This window comes from Cottoperca gobio, chromosome 4 (genome assembly GCF_900634415.1).
Source record: "Cottoperca gobio chromosome 4, fCotGob3.1, whole genome shotgun sequence".
Classification (NCBI taxonomy): Eukaryota; Metazoa; Chordata; class Actinopteri; order Perciformes; family Bovichtidae; genus Cottoperca; species Cottoperca gobio.
Genome location: NC_041358.1, coordinates 8883503 through 8902882, shown reverse-complemented (window position 1 = coordinate 8902882; position 19380 = coordinate 8883503). Strand labels below are relative to the sequence as shown.

Below are 19380 nucleotides of genomic sequence, written 5' to 3'. Positions count from 1 at the left end.
CACACACACAGGTTGTATTGCCAAAGCACTACTTCCCTCAAACTATATTATACAAATGCACAAACAGACCAAACACACACATTTTGGAAATTACTTTACTGCACAGTTTCAGTTTGACCTCAGTGACACACACACACACACACACACACACACACACACACACACACTCACTCTCTTTTCCCCTCCCTCCTCTCTCTCTTTGTCTCCCTCCATCTCTCACTCTCTCAGTCTGCTGCAGCTTTCTGCTGACTCCAGGAATTATGATCTGTTTCCCGTCCGCAGGAATAATAGAATACAGGAGGAGGGGGGGCAACAGCTTAGTGGAACAGTAGTGAGGAGTCCAACTCCACTGTGGTTAGTGTGTGTGTGTGTGTGTGTGTGTGTGTGTGTGTCAAATGCATTTATATCCACACATGTATGAATCTGCAATATTTTCATTTCCATAAACTTCACACATTCAAAGATTATCCTTGGAGGTGGACACACACACACAAATGTAAACCTTGATTAACGGCCATAAATCGACGCCCTCCTGCCATTATCTTGACAGTAAACTGCCTCAAGTATACAAGCAGGCAGCGGGCTGCGGATCTCTCTTGCTGCCAGAGCCTTCTGGGCACTTAACACTATCGGCAGTTAGATCCAGCCGCTCGAGTGTGTTTGGAGTGTGTGCGGAGTGTGTCCTCAGCCGCGTAAATATTTATCACACGGCTCCCCCAGGAATTTTAATGAGCACTGATGGAGAGCAATCAACACAGCAGAGCCCAGAGGAGATGAAGTGTAGTGACAGTTTGTGATGTGATGTTTTGCCTTTTTAATATCACAAGTGGCTTTTACTGTTTTCCTGTGGAGATTCACACTTTCCTGCTTTTCTGCTAATTGTTTCCTGTGTGTGTACCGTGTGTGTACTGTGTGTGTACCGTGTGTGTACTGTGTGTGTGTAGTGTACATACTCATCAGTGTGACAGGGCCACCCTTTAGAGGTCACTCAACACATTGTGTGCAGGCTAAACGGCATGGGGAGTCAGGGAAGGAAACCTGAGCTATAACTCACACAGCTCTCTCTCTTTCTCTCTTTCTCTCTTTCTCACTGACAAACACACACACACACTGGACCTGACCTTTGACCTCTCTCTGGGAGTGGCTAATAACTGTCTTAGATTCCTAAAGACACTGCACCTCACAATTGATCTAAATGTATTTCAGCGATGCTTTATTAACTTGATGAGAAAATAAACATAAAATCAGTCATTTGTGTAGCCAAACGGTTAACCTTTCCATCTCCAATCATCACAAATCAAAATCAAACCCACAGAACTTAACATAATATTTGAGTGAGATGCCAGGATTTCTTAAGATGCCAAAAATAAATCTGGTTGAATGTAGAATGTTTCCTTTTGAACGATGCAGCCGTAGAACAGTTGTGGGTTTACATAATTCCCTCGGTGTAAACATCAAATAGTCTCAACAAAGATGTAATTATTTCTTCAAATAAGTTTTCTCACCTTAAAGCAACTGAAGGGGTTAATGTGTTTAAAATGTAGAAAGACACATGCGTTCTAACTTAATATATAAAACAGGACCTGGATCAGTTCACTTCAATGAGCTTTATTATCGTATTGCACATATACAGTATAATGTCAAAGCAATCCAAAAATATGAAGACGAACACGATATGATGCATTAATAAAATAGATTTCACTGTAAATCAATCAAAACATTCTGCACAAAAGTCTCTCTCTTTCTTTTTCAATTACACGCTGTTCTGATATTATGCTTAAGAAGTGCACGTCCAGTCTGATTGTACAGATACAGTCAAATTCAAATGTGCTTTATTGACCATAGCATAGCATTTTGTGAAAGGTTTGCAGTGCACTGGAAGTAAAACATTGCAGAAGAAAAAGGACAACCATGCACATTACAACTTAAGTCTCCTATTTCCTCCTTACAGCTGAAACTGGGGGGCCTTTTGTGCTTTAAAGGAAGTTGAGGCGATGCTGGTTGTAGGTGTGTTAGAAACTGACCAGTGACAGATTTGTGACTCTGGGTCTGAACAACTACGAATGATGAAGCTCCCTCTTTTCTTTTTGCTTGGAGTGTGTGCACACCCTTATACCAGCTCACACACCTGGTCCCAGGGTGAACCATGTTCCTACAGACGGGCAGCAGCATCAGGGTCCTGGAGGGAGAACTGGTTTTTACTCTTCGTCCCTTGTTTGTGTCCCCATCGCTGTCGTAATAGCAATTCATCCTCCTGGGTATAAAAAGCCCAGGATCAAGTTTGAGTTCTTCCATCAAAACCCCAGTGAGGTCAAAGGTCAGAACATCTGGGTCTGGTCGGAACATCTGGGTCTGTTGGGGACATGGAGACCATGGGCTCCAGACTCTCACAGCGTTCTCGCTTTATCTGATTTTCTTTGAAGTTTCTGTATTCGCAGCCTCATGTCCACTACTGTACAAATACCAGAGGCGCTACTGGACTTCCAAAACCACATCATAGTCTCCCAGCATGCAACCCTCAGAAAGGGAGAGAGAGAGAGTTGTTTTCTTGAGAGCGTTTGATGTTTTTCCTGTAAGTGTGTGGGTTTCCAGTAGGAAGAAAACGAAATAAAATTAGGACATTTAGCGTGTGTGTGTGTGTGTGTGTGTGTGTGTGTGTGTGTGTGTGTGTGTGTGTGTGTGTGTGTGTGTGTGTGTGTGTGTGTGTGTGTTCACGCGTTGCTACATGTTTGTGTGCGTGCCCTTATGTGTTTGGAGGTCAGCCCCGGTGTGCCATGTGATTTATGGAAAGGACTTGCAGTGATACCAGAATTCCTTTGCGTTAAATGCCTGCTCTGAGTGCCTTTTACTGCCTGTGTGCTTTATGGACCATGATCACACTCTATTCGTCTCTGACTTTTACATTTCTAAAGATTATTTTTATGGCGTTTCGTCTTTATTAGAGTGGAGAGTGTCAGGGGAAAAGGCAAGAAGGGAGAGATGGGGAATGATAGGCCATGTAGTTGGCTTTATTAGAGGTGAAGAGAAGTCTTCACGTCTGAGCGTGAGATTGTATCATCAAGGTTATCGCATTAACAGTCCTATAGAGAGTTACGGTCATGTCCCCTCTCTTAGATATCTTAGTACTCCAATCTAAAGGAAAAAATAAGTTGTTTGTCATTTTTCTGATCTGGGGCCAGGATGACATTGAATGTCAATGCCTTCCAAAACCATTATAAATGTCAGTTACAGAGATGATTTACATTATTTGGTTATGTTTAAGTACAAATTTGGTTGGAGTAATGGAAATATTATGGTTTAATTATAAATACCAAACTACTTGGTTAAGTTTCAGGAAAGATCATGGTCAGAGGTTAGAAGAAGCTCTGCTGGTAAGCAGTGTGTGAACAGTCGTCCTCTTGTCCAAGATGTTTTGCAATACTATAACAAGGACAAGGACATTGTGTGTGAGAACAAGAGGTTCTTTTCAGGTTAGAGTAAACAGGTATTTTAAATTCAAACAAATGATCAGTGCTGTCGTGTTTCCCGAGGACTCAGAACGGTTATTGATTTATCTTGGCTAAAATGGCAATGATTTCACATTTTACTGTTCACTAAAGAGGTAGATATTATCTTAAAATACAGTATATACGTAATATGCCAAGAGCATGTTTCAACTTCCCCTGATCATCAGTGGAAGTGAACCAGCAGGAGAAAACACCATTCCAGATGCTAGTGAAACGGAGGCCACCAGGGCATCTACAGCGCTCATTTGTCCCAGTTAGATGGTGAGCCACTGACGCATTACCACCACTTGAATAGCCATAAAAGTCTCCTGGTTGATTTATCAGTTCTACCAATTAGCGAGTGGTTTAGAAAAAAAATGATTGGTTCATTGGAAAAGTCAACACAATTGGGTACACATGACGACAGTTGGAGAGAATCCAATTACTAACTTAGACAACTAAAACTCATTTTGTCACAATTTCTTCAACTTTGATTCACGTATGAAATCTGTTTGCATACGAGTGCTCCCCCTCTTAATTCCTACTCGTGATACACTCCTCAGAGACTGTGCTGCTAACTTCACAGGCCTGTAACACGGGCTCGGATGGTGAGTGGCCGTCGTTCGTTGACATTTAATCTCTAAAATGCGTCTAAAGCTCGCAGGTTGAAGGACACATTTTGTCACAGCTAATCTTCGGCTTTCTTCTACCAGTTGTTGTGACTATCACTGCTGCATATTTTCAGACATGGGCAGAACGCTGCTTTCAACAGGATGTACCGAAACATTGGGTTTGGTTCCAAATCGGATCCATATGAAGATTATATTGTGCACCCATCTGTTAGTAGTTCGTGTTGAATTATTTGCTACATGCTCTGTTTGGGGTGAGTTCACTTGGCCGCAGAACGCTCTGGTTAACAGTTTGGAAGCAGCTTTTATTCCACTGAGCCGCACTCTGCAGACGGATCTGCGAGGGTGAGATTGTCTGTCACCTGCAGAAATCCTGCTTGAGACAGACCAGGCGCTGGATTAACTTCCTGGATGCTGAACTGTGTGGTTGTCTGCTAAGACGGCAGACTTAGCAGACAAGAGTCTGATTTCAACAGATGTTCTCCTGCCACAACTCTTCCTACTTCCCGTTAGCACTGGGTATCACTTGAAATGTTTTGATATTAGTGTAATTACATCGGCAGAGTTCCGGTACCGAATTTTAAAATGTTTGGAATACCTTAGTTTAAGGAATATAAGCATGTTTTTCTACGGAATCCCCTTTTTGTTTAACAAAGTACGCCAGTGTTTAATGTCTTTAACACAAGCAGCATTACAAGAGCATGCATAAATACAATCTGATCAAGAATAAGAAAACAAGATACGTCAAGCATCTGATGTCAACTTTTGATACGCTACATTTTGACACTTAAAAGGTATTGAGGTTCAATGCTAAGCTCTACTTCCTGAGTCCAGGGCTTTCAATGATTTGTAGCTGATCAGCAAAGAGAGCAGTCAGATGGATTTGTCCCAGTGGTCACAAACTCATCATTGGTCTACACTGCTCCATATGTTGATCATTGTTTTTAAAACTGTAGACTCTACAGTTTTAAAAACAATGATCATCATATGGAGCTTTGCTACGTTAATAATCAGTAATCGTTTTACTGTTTTGACACATATTGTACTAAAATTATGATTCTTATGTCTCCAATAAGTCAATTTATGCTTTCTAGTCGTGTGATCTCAAGGGTCCTTGTGGCGTAACTGTCGTCATCTGCCCATTGTCCGTTAGAGTCGACTTTCAGCGTGCAGCCCAGTTTGTAGTCTGGTTGTATAATCTTGTACAGAACAGTGTAATGGCACCCAACAAGATTATTGACTTTTCCATCTCCACAACAAGACGTATCAAGGCAACGAAACAATGAACCAGGGACCAGTTGGCTGGTTAAAGTTGGGCCTTTAACCTGTGAGTCAACTGGAGCTCAACTAGAAACAGGAAACACGTTCTTGAATCTGTCAGTTGCTCTGACTTCAGTGGACGTGAATAAAAGATGGATGGCACTTTGACTCCCAGCAGATATATTAAGTGTGTTCGACAGACTGGTCAGGTAGAGTAGCTGGGGACTTCTTCGTGGGGCGTTATTTCACTCATCCCGTCGTCCTTTGGCATTTTGTCGACGGGGAACTACTTCCCAGGTTGAGGTTTATTTTAATTCAGACAGACTCTAAACAGTTCAGGGTTTTTTCACTGCTCTTCAGCACGCCAACTTTCTTCCATTTCTTTTTTGGCATCGGCTCCCGACATGCTCATATTAGATAAGACCGCCCCTCTTGGTAATTAACAACAATCAACAAGGGACATAGAAACACAGTAACTTAAACCAGATTTAGTTTCTATTACAAATATATTATAACACTTGACTACAGAACAGCTTCAGTGTTCGTGACGAGATCAGTTGATTTTTCTTTTATGCCCGCTACGAAATGTTCTCCATTACAAACCCCAATCAATATAATTATAAAGCAAGTGGATTATTTAATGTACTTGTGGAGTAAGTCACCCTATAATAATTACATTCAGCCCCATGATAAATTATGTCTCATTGCTGTATGTAATTAGTCTGAAAATGTTCCCAGTTATGGCTTCAGAGCCAGAAATGGACGTGAGTAATGTACAGAGCTGCTCACATGAGAAAGAGCTGTTTGTGCTGCCGTTACGGACGGAGGAGAAAATGGGCTTTAGCTTTCATCTGCCGGGCTGTATGTGCGCCATGTGGAGTTAAAAATAAAAAAGACCTGGAATTGAACCGTGTTTTCAAACTGAGCAGTGTCACAGACTGAATCAGCCCGTACTTGTTCACCGTGTGTGTGTTCAGTGTTCTTGCCTTTGTGTGTAATCAGAAGAGTGTGATTAAGCGCCGTGGAGCCTCTCTGAGATGTGGGTCCCTGCTGTCTAAAAGGCTGAACTATGCCAGTGCTGCTGTGAGCGTTCCTCTGTAATAAGATCACCCAGAGAAGACATTTTCAAGAGGTTCAATGTCCGATTTAAACACTGCTCTCTTTTTTCACTATGTTCTTCTGGTCTCTGGGCTGTTTTTTTATGGTTTGGACTAAGCATATTGCTTCCAATTAATGGAAATGTTACGCCACAGCATCCAATATTTTAGACAAGAATGCGCCTCCACTTTGTGGCAACAGTTTGGGGGAAAACCCTTTCCTGTTTTAACATGATAATGCCCCCAGTGGACAAGGTCAGGTCCAGCAAGTTTTCCCAGTTTGGTGTGGAAGAACTTAACTGGGCTCCACAGAGTGCAAACCTCAACCCTGTCCAACACCTTGTCCTGGGTGTGATCTGGCCGCATCATGTTTCTTCTGTTACTTGTTTCATTAGTGAGTATGAGACTATTCAGTGCAGTTGCTGTATTTACATTCTTCAATTCACTTTGATGAAGAGTGATGATAACATTTGCAGCACAGTTGGCTTTGTGTTACTGCAAAGGAGAAAATAACTGTGCCTGTTTTTCAATTTGCTACATGTTGTCCTCGCTATTAAAAATCTCAACAGGCAATAGATTGGATTGACTGTATTGACATTATTTGTCTAGATCAAGACTAGATCTATAAACAATGTTGGAAAAAGAAGTCACACCCACAAAGCATGGTTAACAAGACGTGTTTCCAAACGTTGCATCTCTGTAGCCGCAATTGTTCTGGAGGGGCACGTCAGCTACAGCAGCTACATGCATATTCTCCATAGCTACTCTGTAACTCCTTAACCTTAAGTTTAAATCACCTTCAATGTTCTTGCGCCTGAATTGAAGCAAATCCCTGCATCCGGGTTTTAAAGTCTTAAAGAAAGCTTTCCGAGAAGTGTGTAGGCTATTATAGCAGCAATGAATGTCAGTGGTTTTGGTATGAGATGCTCAGCAATAACAGGCAAGTGAAATGCTTGGGTGTCCACATACTTTTGGCCATTTACGTATTTTTAACCTCCATGCAGAGGTGAAATAACAAAGACAGAAAGGGGTAAAGCTGCACACACAAAGCTAAAATATAAATCTTTGTAGTCCTTTCAACAAAGGCTTTTCTTGGTGCAGTCATTCACTTCAGAATTAGCTGCAGGATTAAGGAACATACAGTATCAGCTAATTGAAAAAGAGAAGATTCTTCAGTATCAGCTTTCACCACAATGTTTTATTAGACCCCTTGAGGGCAACATGTGTGATACAAACGTAATACTGTTGATGCCTGAGAGATGACAAAATCCCCTAAAAAGAGATGGAAATAGAAATGAGAGAGAACCAGAGAGTTCTTTAAACTGGAAGAAGTCTTTGGTGGTCTCAAGCAGGGTCTTGCTGGATCTTGAACCCAGTACAAAACACAACAGGGGGGGAAATGAGTAAGGGGTTGAGGAGGAAGGGGGGTGAATGGGGGGTCCTTGGCTGGGGGTTCCTTGGCTGGGGGTTACACCACCAGAGTCCCACAATTCATCATCCTCTGGCACCGACGGGGGCTGTCTGGACAGATTGGTGGTGGGGAGCCGAGGAGGGGGATTGATGGCCAGCGAGACTCTGTGACCTCCCTCTTTGCCCGAGAGAGGGGAGTGTGTGTGTGTGTGTGTGTGTGTGTGTGTGTGTGTGTGTGTGTGTGTGTGTGTGTGTGTGTGTGTGTGTGTGTGTGTGTGTGTGTGTGTGTGTGGGAGAGAGAGTAATCATCACCCTCCATCCTGTTGAAGACGTCAAGTTTGGAGAATGAGTTGAATCCCGTACGTCTTCATGTGAAGACATCAGCTGGCTGCAGAATTCTCCTCGGCGTAGACATCAGATCAGACATGACAGATGATTTGTTTTTCTTTCTTCCCTCTCTCTTTGACCTCCCCCCTCTTTCTTTCTATCAGGACTACCTACAGGGCGACAGCACCAAAGCCTATCGGAAGTTCGGTTGGAAGCCAAAGGTTACTTTTGAGGTGCGTGTCACACACATCTGATGGAGCCGGTTGAAATCAATAAGATTTAAGATTTTGAGGGATGAAACCCTCTTTTTAATGGTCACACATGCAGAGCAACACACAGTGAAATGTGTTCTCTGCTTTTAGCCCATCCTAGTACCAGGAGTCTAGTACTAGGAGCAGTGGGCAGCTAATGTACAGCACCCGGGGAGCAATGGGAGTGAGGGGGGAAGGGGGATGTTCAGTGCCTTGCTCAAGGGCACCACGGCAGGGCAGGAGGTGAACTGGGACCTCTCCAAGTAGCAGTCACACTCCATTTTTTTAGGTCTGGTCGGTGACTTGAACCAGCAACCCTACGGCTCACAGTCCAAGCCCCTACTGACTGAGCCACTGCATGAATATGAGGATATGATCCAAGATATTTTGCCACACAAGTACAGATATCGAATGATTTGATTAAATATAATTTAGCCACAGAAAGGACAACGTCCAAAAAAAATAATCTCAAAGAATAACATTTAAGGCCTATAAATTCCATATGTATCTCCATATGAAGACGGTGGGTGGGGTTAGTAGTGTATGTCGTGGGATAGTGAGATGAGGGATGTGATATGTTTTGTATAGTGATGAGAGTGGCTAGTTTGTGTGACCAGACTACTTTTTAGAGAGTAATCTGCTGAATGAATCTACTGTATGGTATATGGGAAGAAATATAATATATTGCTTTCTTTATTGGAAAGGTTTTAAGCAAAACTTCATAAAGACAATTATAATAATAGAGAGAATAAAAGAGAATATTTTTGCAATACATCTTAATATATGTTATTGTCATGCAATACATGAGACAAAATGTTGCACACATTTAATTCAAAGACTCAAATAATTATTTTAGTTTTTTTATTATATATTTACTATTTGCTTATGAGCATTAATATGGACAACAGACTTTAGTAAACTCTTTTCTGGTTAATATGATGTCAGAGTCTTTTGATACTGGTACCAAAAGTATAATCTTTTGAGAAATATAAACATAGTTAGCCAAATTTCTCAAATATAAAATGTTGCATAAACACAAGCAGCCAAACAAACATGTTGCCTAAAAGAAATGCGGTTTAAAATTGACAACATTCGCCGTGAAATTAGGCACTTTACAGTTTTCCACAGTCTGTGCAATGGGCACATTTTGGTCGGAGGTTTAATATCCAGCAATAATCATCAGTTGTTCTACAAATACATTTCAGCTGAAAGGCAATATATAATAATATTGAATTATTGCTTATACTGAACAGAGTTGGCATCTTCATTTGGCCTACTGTAGACCACAATGTAAATACATAAAGACAAAGAATCAGCGGCTCTACTGTGTTTTTATCAAGAGATTTATTTCATTAAAGATGAATAGTCGACCTTTTCAAAGCTACTTTGCCTTCCTTTATGAAACTAAGTGTTAACTTGTGAGCACGGTGTCCCTCTGCAGGAGCTGGTGAAGGAGATGGTGGATTCGGACATCGAGCTGATGAAGAAAAACTCAAACGCATGAGTCCAAATCAGTCATTCCATGAGAACAGAAACATTTTAGCACTCCTGTGTTCTTCCAATAGTGGAATGAACATGTTGTATTTTTACCTTTTTATTACATTTCCAAATGAAGTAATTGTGTCCTCTTTTGGTTCGTTGATGGGGTTTGATTTTAGCTTTTTATGCCTTTGTGTCTTACGGGTCTATTTCTTCATTTACAGTCCATGATTTCTTGCCATCGTGTCATTTTGATTTTGTTTTCTTGTCATAGCAGAGATTCCTTTTTATATTTCCACACTGATCATGTCATAGTTTATATAGATGGCACGTTTTAAGGGTTTATTTATGTCTTTGTTTCTTTTGATTGTAGCTAAATTGATTTAATTTTAACTTTCTGTCCGTGGATGAAATGGCAGAATATATAAATAAACAGAAACATGAAGATTTTATCTTTTATTGGAAAAAATAAATCAATGGGTTTATTCATTGTCTGACATATTAAAAGAAGACATGGTACAATAAAGACTGGTCTTTTTACATCTTGTCCTCATTTTTGTCTGATCCTACACACTACTGATACATGATGGTAATATAACTATTAAGATGGAGGTTTCTAGAAGATCCAAGGTTGTGTCTTGTGTGTGTGTTTTTGTTTTATCCTGTTAGACCTACAAGAGAAAGAGTGAGAAATTAAGGCAGCGTGCAGCAAATCATCTTTGTGTGTGTGTGTGTGTGTGTGTGTGTGTGTGTGTGTGTGTGTGTGTGTTGCCCAGGTTGTGCAGAGGTCGGCTGGCTCAGCTCATGTCGTTTCTCTCCAATTTGCTCTCTCCGGCTTTCCAGGGTTTTATTTGCGAGCACACTGCGCTCTTTTATTCGGCAGGAAGTGCGTTTTTCCCGGGCCCAGAGTCCCGCTCTCAAACGCCTCTTGTCTGTCCAGACTGGCTGCAAATGTCGAGGGTGCAGAGAGCGTGCAGATCCTGATGCAGTGAAAACCCTAACCCATCTTACAGAGGATATTATAACATACTGAGATTCCTTCTCTCTCTTCAACAAGCAACACATTTCGCCTCCACTTGTCTGCCATGAATTTACACTTAATTCGAGAGTAAAGTCTTTGACCTGCTGTGAGGATAATTCTAACATTTTCTTTCAAGCAATGCCGTTTGCATGGCAGCACGTGACTCTTACTCATCTTTAAAAATAAATCTGTTTGCAAAAATAAGTTCATCACTAATAAATAAATAATTAATAAAAATGCTGTTTTTTAAAATTAAATTTTTTTTACATACTCGTGGATTATTAAATTAAAATAACGCACATATAGACTTTATGTCATTTAGCTGACGCTTTTGTCCAAAGCGACGTACAAAAAGTATAAATAAATAAGGTTCCTTATGTTTAATAACGTCTCTGGTATATCATCCGTAAAACTTAATTCATGTATTTTTGCATTGCAGTATACTTCGGGGAATTTAGCAGCTCTGGAAGAAGTATGCAGTTCCTAAATTTAGCCTAAATATGAGCAGCATTATGTTAAAACACTCAAAGTCCTACATAAATAAAATTAGGGTACAAAGCAGCCAAAATATCAAAAATTAAAGTTGACATTATGCAACAAAATGGCTCCCGTCAATGTCATATTAGCATATAATTGCATGTAATATTATTTGATTATTTTTTACTGATACATTAGTTGTAGTATTTTAATTGTAGGATCAATCTAAAGCCATGCATCATATTTGTGAGCTGTTCTTACATTTCATATGTTGGAATCTTAATCTGTAAAGTAACGAAAGCTGACGGAGTAAATATGATGTATAATGTATTTCTACATTATAAAGCCGCTGATATGAGAAGTACATTAAGTACAAGTAGCTTAAAAGTGTACTCAAGTACAGTACTTGTTGACATTCAACTTGTCCGGAGGCCTGCGGGAGGAGGAGGAGGAGGAGGAGGAGGAAGAGGAAGAAGGGGGGGTCGCCTCTGTCTGTTTCTGGGACAACACCTACAGGACATTTAAAGGCTCTCTGTGATCGTCCTGGACAGCTCTGCGTCTGTGCGCGCTCTGAATTGGAACCAGATGTGTCTCTGAGGTTGTTTTGGGCCCCTGAAACCGCGCTGAGAGCAGAAAACACACACTGAGCCTGGAGCCTCTCGCAGGTGCACCGCGTCCCGCTCAACAACAATTAGCCGAGCCTTGTGATCAGGTTTACTGTTGGCACTCAAAGAAAGTACAGCTCGTCTGGATTTGGACCACCAATGTAAAGAAATAAAAACCCTCCGTGCAGCTAAACAAACATGTTAAGGAGATGAAACGGGCGATTTAAACTCGTGATTCCATAAATCCTTGTAAAATAAGAATATTCCTGTGTTTTCCTGTCAGATCAGACAGTGAGGTCTTGAGGGGGAAATAATCTCTCAAACTAAACCTGCAGGAGGGAGAAGAAAAGCTTCGTTCAAAGCATCAATTTGAAAACTAAGCTAATGTATTAACTGTTTGTGAGCACATTTGATTAATTGTCATAAAAAACATATTCCAGGGAGACTCATCTCGAATTATGTTTTATAATAATGTGCTATTAATATCGTAAAACTGTTTTTTAGGCCTGCTGGACAAGTCACGTTGACGTCATAATTTCACATGGGAGGCCCTTAATAACTAAATATCATGCTTATTAGAAATAATAGAATATATTTTCAGTTTTTAGCTGAAGGTTATTTGCTAGACAACCAGTATAATTGGGACACAATAAATAACAGTAATATAACTCCTTTGTAACATTTTGATATATTATGCACCGATCTCCCAAATACACATTAGGTGTGTATAGTCACACAATTAAAAAGAAAAGCTCACAAAGCTTCACTAAAGATTAATACAATCATTAGTGGGAGTCACAAAGTGAGCAATGATCCAGGTTGTAGAATTGTGGATGAGGTGGAAATATACATAAAGTGTTCTTTAAAAAAAGAATCCATCCAGATATCCGCAACAGTCTGTGACGCCTAAAACAAATTATTACCAGGAAATTCATCAGACGATTAACATTTTATTTCACCCCACTTGTGTTAAATGACGGCCATCGTTGTTCTGAAGGCTTTGACATGTAAACTAGATCAAGTATGTTGCTCAGCAGGACTTCGTGGATTCTTTTGAGGACACGAATACTCGAAAACCAACATATGAGGCAGAAAGTCAAATCTGTCTGTGGTGCCAGATTCCTGCAGGATTAAAGACAGAGCGATGCGTTTCTGCTCCCCTGAGACACGACAGACCGAGCTGGCACACACACACACACACACGCACGCACACACACACACACACACGCACGCACTCACACACACCACACCGACGCACGCACGCGCGGACACACACACACACACACACACAGAAGAGTGTGAGAAAGAATCTTAAAACTAGGCCTACGTGTTAGTTTTGAGCGGCCTTACGCTTTCTGCAGTTGAAGTTAAACGCAACGAGTCTGTAATACCGTTTGAATATCCTTTTTGTAAGGTTTTGATATACAATGCATATTTATACTAAGTAAAATAAGCGTTATAGGACCTCTCAAGCCAGATTGCATTTATTATTTAGGGATTGTCTGCCGATTTGAGACGTAAAAACATGCATGCATATTTTATATCAGTGATTATTTTTTATATATTTGCGTTTTGTCTCCAGCTGCAAAAATATGCTAAAAGTAAATATATAAATACACACACAGCGGTGCTTCTATGAAAAAAAGAAAGGTCCGTCCTCCGCTGAAATGCTTCCTGTAAATACTCAAGTATCTGCTAAACACTTATTACATGAGAAGTGGGCTATCAGGTTGCTTTGCAATTCGATAAAACGCAGCAGTATATTAATACACTCGTATTCGTCTTTGTAATTCTGACCTCACAAACGGGACCTCTGCAGGCACTTACACAACTGTGATCCCTCGAGGCGATCTATATTATAAACTGATGTCAATTACATGAACATTAAAATGCCTCAAACACAACAAGGCACGAGAACGTATCCTTAAAGAGGCCTTTTGAATTCACTTTTAGTGCGCTTCTTACGCGTATTGGCAGCGTTTCCAGTCTATATAGCCCTCCTCTCCTCCTCTGGGAGTCTTTTCATTTGGACGCTGCAGGCAAACTGCCACAAAAATACACGAGTCCACCGGCCCCGGCCTCCCAGTGAAGGTGCTTTAGATAAGGCAGTGACAGGCTTTACTGCAGGCTTCTCGCCGTCCTTTCCTAAAGTGCATTGTTGACATCCTCTCCATTGACCTCCATCACCTCCTCCTGTCTTGTCCTTACAATGAAAAATGATTCTCAGTCGTGACTTAATTTTCCTTCCTGGTTCTTGAGTGCCGCATCAATCACGAAGACATCTGTTTGGAAGCAATAATCTATTTCGTGTTATTATGAGGCACCTTACTGTGTATAATAGGATGGGATTTAAAATATACATTAGCAGTTAAACGTAATTTGAACCTCCCTGGTGCAGCAGTAGAGCCAATAGCGCATTGTTTACGTTAGTTTTATGGGTTTGACTCATCTGACTGGTGGCCCTGGGGAGCGTTTGTGCGCTGGAATTTTTTGTTTCACTGACTCATTAAAATCTCATCCAAGCAGGCCTGAAATTGACAGTCACGTTTAAGCTTTAACCGCCAGCTCGACCTTGCAAGGGCACACACACACACACACACACACACACACACACACACACACACACACACACACACACACACACACACACACACACACGCACACACACACACACGCACACACACACACACACACACACACACGCTGCTCATGGTCCAGAGGGGTTTTACTGTCTGCTAGAGAATTAAAATGTCTCATCAGCGCCTGCAGGCTGCTGCAGAGGCGCTCGAGCCCAATCCAATCCAAATCAGGTTATTCTTAGTTAACATTCACACTGTCCAACCATAAAGCAACGTGGACTTCTAACGTCCTAGTATTTATTTGTGATTTAGTTTCATTATTATTATTATTATTATTATTATTATTATTATTATTATTATTATTATTATTATTATTATTATTATTGCTGATTTTAATTATGTTGCAATACTTATAATTCCTTATTTACGTCACCTGTTATTGCGTTGGCCAAACCATTGAGGAGTTCAGTCTATTCAATTATTATTAATAATAATTTCCCTTATTATTTTTTTAATCTAAAATATTATGAAATGTTTAATTATAATAACAATAATAAATTAATGATATTTAGATAATAACTGATGATTCACGTGCAATGTGGATGTGCCTGCACATATGAAAAATTACTTTTTTAAATAGCCTAATGAAAAGTTTTGTTCTCCATAAGACTCTGGAACTTTCTTTTTCTTTTTCTTTTGGGGGGGGGGGGGGGGTTGCCCACGTCACCAAGGCAGCACTGAAATAAATAAACATCTGATAGTAGCAATGATTTAATGATTTCACCTTCTATCAATCAGACCGTCTCCAGCCGACCTTTAGGGTCTGCTCGTGCAGCAAAGTGTACCTCTGAAGACATCCTAAACATATGCAGGTGCAGCTGTTGCATCCAAAACCTCCCATCAACATCATTCACAAACAGCCTGCTCGGTTTGTAAAGACTGACTTACTGTTCTGACTAGGCCTTTAGTGAGTTCAAACCGCTCTACTGCTGCCACACGTGTATTTATTTACCGCCTAGCATTTACACGAGTGTTGAAAATATACAACTTGCAGGGTAGCCTAAAGCTTTTATACTGAAAGTCAAGATGAGCATTACTCTTGTTTCAGCCGCTCACAGTTAGATATTTAGGTAACCTCGGCTGTACAGTTGAATGTGTCCTCTGCACCGCAAAGCAAGGCCTCGGACCCCTGATGGGCCTAACTTTAAATAAAAGATTCCTTCTTGAACCATACAGTTCATATGAACCTTAATTACTGTTTCATTATTGTTTTATTTCATTGGGAAATCCAAATGATGTGGATTCACTGAGAGACTCAAATGCACGTGGGCTAAAACTACACACTCTTTGCATTTTCTTTTTAAAAGGCTGTTTCTCAGTGGCCACCATTTTTAGAGCATTTAGCTCATTATAAATAATGTAACATAGTTCACACCCTCAAACGTATTTCGAGCCACTTTCTGGTTATCTATCTCTTAATTAAAAAGAATACTTCCTTCCCACTGCTAATAAATCACTCAAATTAAGGTCAAATAGACGGCACTTTATTAAACAAACAAAATGTAATGCCTTCAAAATAGTTTTTTTTAAACAAATAAGACAAAATGAATAAAATAGGCTAAGTCAGTATAGACTACAAAGTCCCCCCTCTATTTCTATACAAGAACTGGGACAAATAAAGGCAGCAATAAGAAAACTGGAAAACTTAAAAGTGTTTGGTCCTCAATATCCAACCACTCCCTTTTCCTAAAAAATAAATTACTATATTAGGTTATAATTTACAGTCTATGGTCATAGAAGCTGGTAGTCGAGCCTTCTTTATAAACAATTCTCAAATTGAGAGGGAAGAAAACTTACGTGTTTTCGGTGTTACACACGCCTCGATAGAAAAAGTCTCTGAATCTCTTATGTCCATTCGGAGTGTGAGTAAAAGTACAAAAAATATAAAACATATATTAGAGTTATTAATTTAAATGACACACTTTGGCTTTCAGAACTTGCTGCAGTCATAAACAAAAGCTCCTGAGGTGCGGTAGATGGACTGGCCGGACGGGAAAGCCATCTGACAGCTATTATTCCCGTTGACCGGGGAGCCGTTCAGCCCGATCCGCTGGGACTCGAACATCTCCCGCACAGAGTGGAAGTTCTGCTGCTGCGTCGGGTAACCCGGGCTCAAGTGGCTCAGGTCCCCGTACCAGGACGTGAGCCGTCCCTGGTGCGCGTGGTGGCCGTCCTGGCCTGCCTGACTCAGGTTTCCGTGTCCGAGCGGGGTCGCGGTGGTCGTGGTGATGCAATAGTCGGGCAGAGCCTCCTCCACAGTGGCAGACGGCGCCAGGTGGCCACCGGATGATCTGTCCCCTGCGTACAGGCTCATGGCTTGCATGTTGCAGTGATAGGTCGAGTTGGAGTTGGAGGAGATGGCGTTCTGGTTGCAGGCCGTTGAGCTGTACGCGGATGTCTGGTTGGGGGAATAGTTGAGCGACAGTGAAGGGTTGATACCTGTCCGAGAGGAGGCGATGAGTGGCGGGGAGAGCTCGGCCTGCGGAGACCCCCGCAGGGTGGTCATGATGTTATCCACGCTGAAGCCCTGCACCTGGGCCTGGCCGTGGTGTTGGTGGTGCTCGGGTCCATCCATGCTAAGTGACCGGGTGGAGGGCACGCTGTGGGGGCTGCCTGTTGACATGCTGCTGCTGCTGTCGGGGCTCTCGATCTTGGGTACGGTGCTCAGGGCCGGGGACGCGGCCTGCGGCGGCGTTGAGGTCCCGTTCTCCGTCTTTATATCCTGGATTCGCACCGGCTGAGAGCCCTGCCCCGACGGGTCCTGCTCACTGCCCGGGGTGCGGGCTGACGGATCCTTGCCCTGCCTGTCATCCTTGTCCTTCTGCACGTCCTTCTTTTTGAACCTCCTCCTGCGCCGTAGGAAGCTGCCGTTCTCAAACATGTTGTAAGAGTCCGGGTCAAGAGTCCAGTAGCTGCCCTTACCGGGCTTCTTATCGTCCCGGGGCACTTTGACAAAGCACTCGTTGAGAGACAGATTGTGCCTGATGCTGTTCTGCCAGCCCTGCTTGTTGTCCCGATAGAAGGGGAACCTCTCCATGATAAACTGATAAATCCCGTTCAGGGTGATCTTTTTCTCTGGTGAGTTCTGGATGGCCATGGTGATGAGAGCGATGTAACTGTAGGGGGGTTTGACCATGTCCTTCGGCTGGTGCTGAGGGGTGTACGGCCCATACGCCCGGGCCATGCTGGCCGGGTACTGGTCATGAGCCGCATGGGAGTACATGCTCATTGGCGCGGGCATCCCGGTGTATCCACCGCCGGCCCGGTAGTAGCTCTGGTCGCTGCTGATATACGGTACAACTCCCATAGAGTTGGGGCTGGAGACGGAGTAGCGTGCCTGCATCCTGCGCACTGCGTAAAAACTCCCCAAACTGCGTCCCCCCAGAAACTCTCACAACTTCTGCGTGTGCTCCGATTCTGTAACTCTTTTCTCTTCTTTCTGTGTCGTCTGGAAGTCCTTTTTTAAGCCACAGCTCGCCACGGTGAAGCGGAGAGAGCGCACACTGCCGCAGTGAACATTTGGGTAACTGAGAAGGCTAAAAGTAAGGCTAGAGGAGCAGGAGTCTACACAGCAAGGAACTTTTTTTTTCACCCTTCACATTTTTTCCTCCCTTTTGGCTGCTCGGACTGCTCCTCCCCAAATGTGTGCTCCACCATCCAATTGGAGGACGAAATGAACCTGTGGAAAAGCTGCTTGCGACAAAAGTTACTACACCCCCCCCCCCCCCCCCTCCTCCTCCTCCTCCTCCTCCGCCACCACTCTCTCCTTCCCTCTCTCCTCAGCTCTTGGAGTTATTAAAATGATGTGAAGGGTGTGCCTAAAATGCTGAAAAATTCCCTTAATGACTCAAAATGCGAGTCATTTATTATTTTTGTATTAATTCATCATAATGCGAGCCATAAAATAACTTTTTATTAGTCTATTTTTTAAACAAGAAGTGAGTTTATTGTGGCGTTACAAACCTTAAACTTTCTGACCAAATCGGTGTACCCTACCCTTCATCTCCAAAATATCAAAAATCCGCGTAAAAGTGGAAATGATCCAAAAAAGAGAAAGACGGACAATTATATTGTCTTATATTGGTGTCATATCATTTACATTATAGGCATTTTCAAAATGAACACTTCACATGCATGTTATTAAATATTTTCGGATACCTTAACCTCTAATTAGACCAAAGGTATCGCGGATTAGGAATGCAAAATGAGTTAATACTAATCAGGCTGCTGTCTGTGAGAAACTCTCATCAGCTGCCTGCGGTTGAGCCTCTGAATAAACACACGAACATGAAAGAGTGTGGATGGTTCCTGCTGCTCCCCGACAGCGTCGGTGGGCGGTGTGTGGAAACTAATTAAAGGTTAAATGAAGATCATTTGGTCGAGATGGGTGAGAAAAGGTCCCCTGGGTGCGAGCGGCTGCTGAGGCCGAGGTGGGATTTTTTTTCTTTTTTTTAAAGATGAAGACCTCCAAATGTCATTCACACTGAACGGGTGTTAACAGAGCCTTCTGGCTCCTAGAAAGTTATGTTTCGTTGTGTTGATTACAAAGCCTAAAACAACACCAGCCTGATGGAAATAATCGTTTGAAAACATTACAAGGATGGAGACGATTAAGGAAGAATGACAGAGAATATACATACATGTTCTTTCTTTTATCAGTTTAGTATAAAACTCAGAACAATCGCATAAAAATAACAGGA

At 42.0% G+C, this 19380-nt stretch overlaps 2 protein-coding genes across 2 annotated transcripts in view; one reads left to right on the top strand and one right to left on the bottom strand.

The window, feature by feature from the left end:
- gmds (GDP-mannose 4,6-dehydratase) overlaps positions 1-10478 on the top strand; it is a 159220-nt gene extending 148742 nt beyond the window's left edge. Inside the window, 2 exon segments of the mRNA XM_029429839.1 lie at positions 8373-8441; positions 9901-10478. Coding sequence (XP_029285699.1) covers positions 8373-8441; positions 9901-9963 — 132 coding nt within the window. The 3' untranslated portion in view covers positions 9964-10478.
- Positions 10479-16142: 5664 nt separating this feature from the next.
- On the bottom strand, positions 16143-18320 carry LOC115007128 (forkhead box C1-A-like). Its single transcript, XM_029429838.1, has one exon. The coding sequence runs from the start codon at positions 18021-18023 to the stop codon at positions 16611-16613; it is 1413 nt and encodes a 470-aa protein (XP_029285698.1). The 5' UTR covers positions 18024-18320; the 3' UTR covers positions 16143-16610.
- Between the last annotated feature and the right edge of the window lie 1060 nt (positions 18321-19380).

What these genes read in the sequence shown, in the direction of transcription:
- LOC115007128 (XM_029429838.1), bottom strand. Translation starts at nt 18,023, where the DNA reads ATGCAGGCACGCTACTCCGTCTCCAGCCCCAACTCTATGGGAGTTGTA.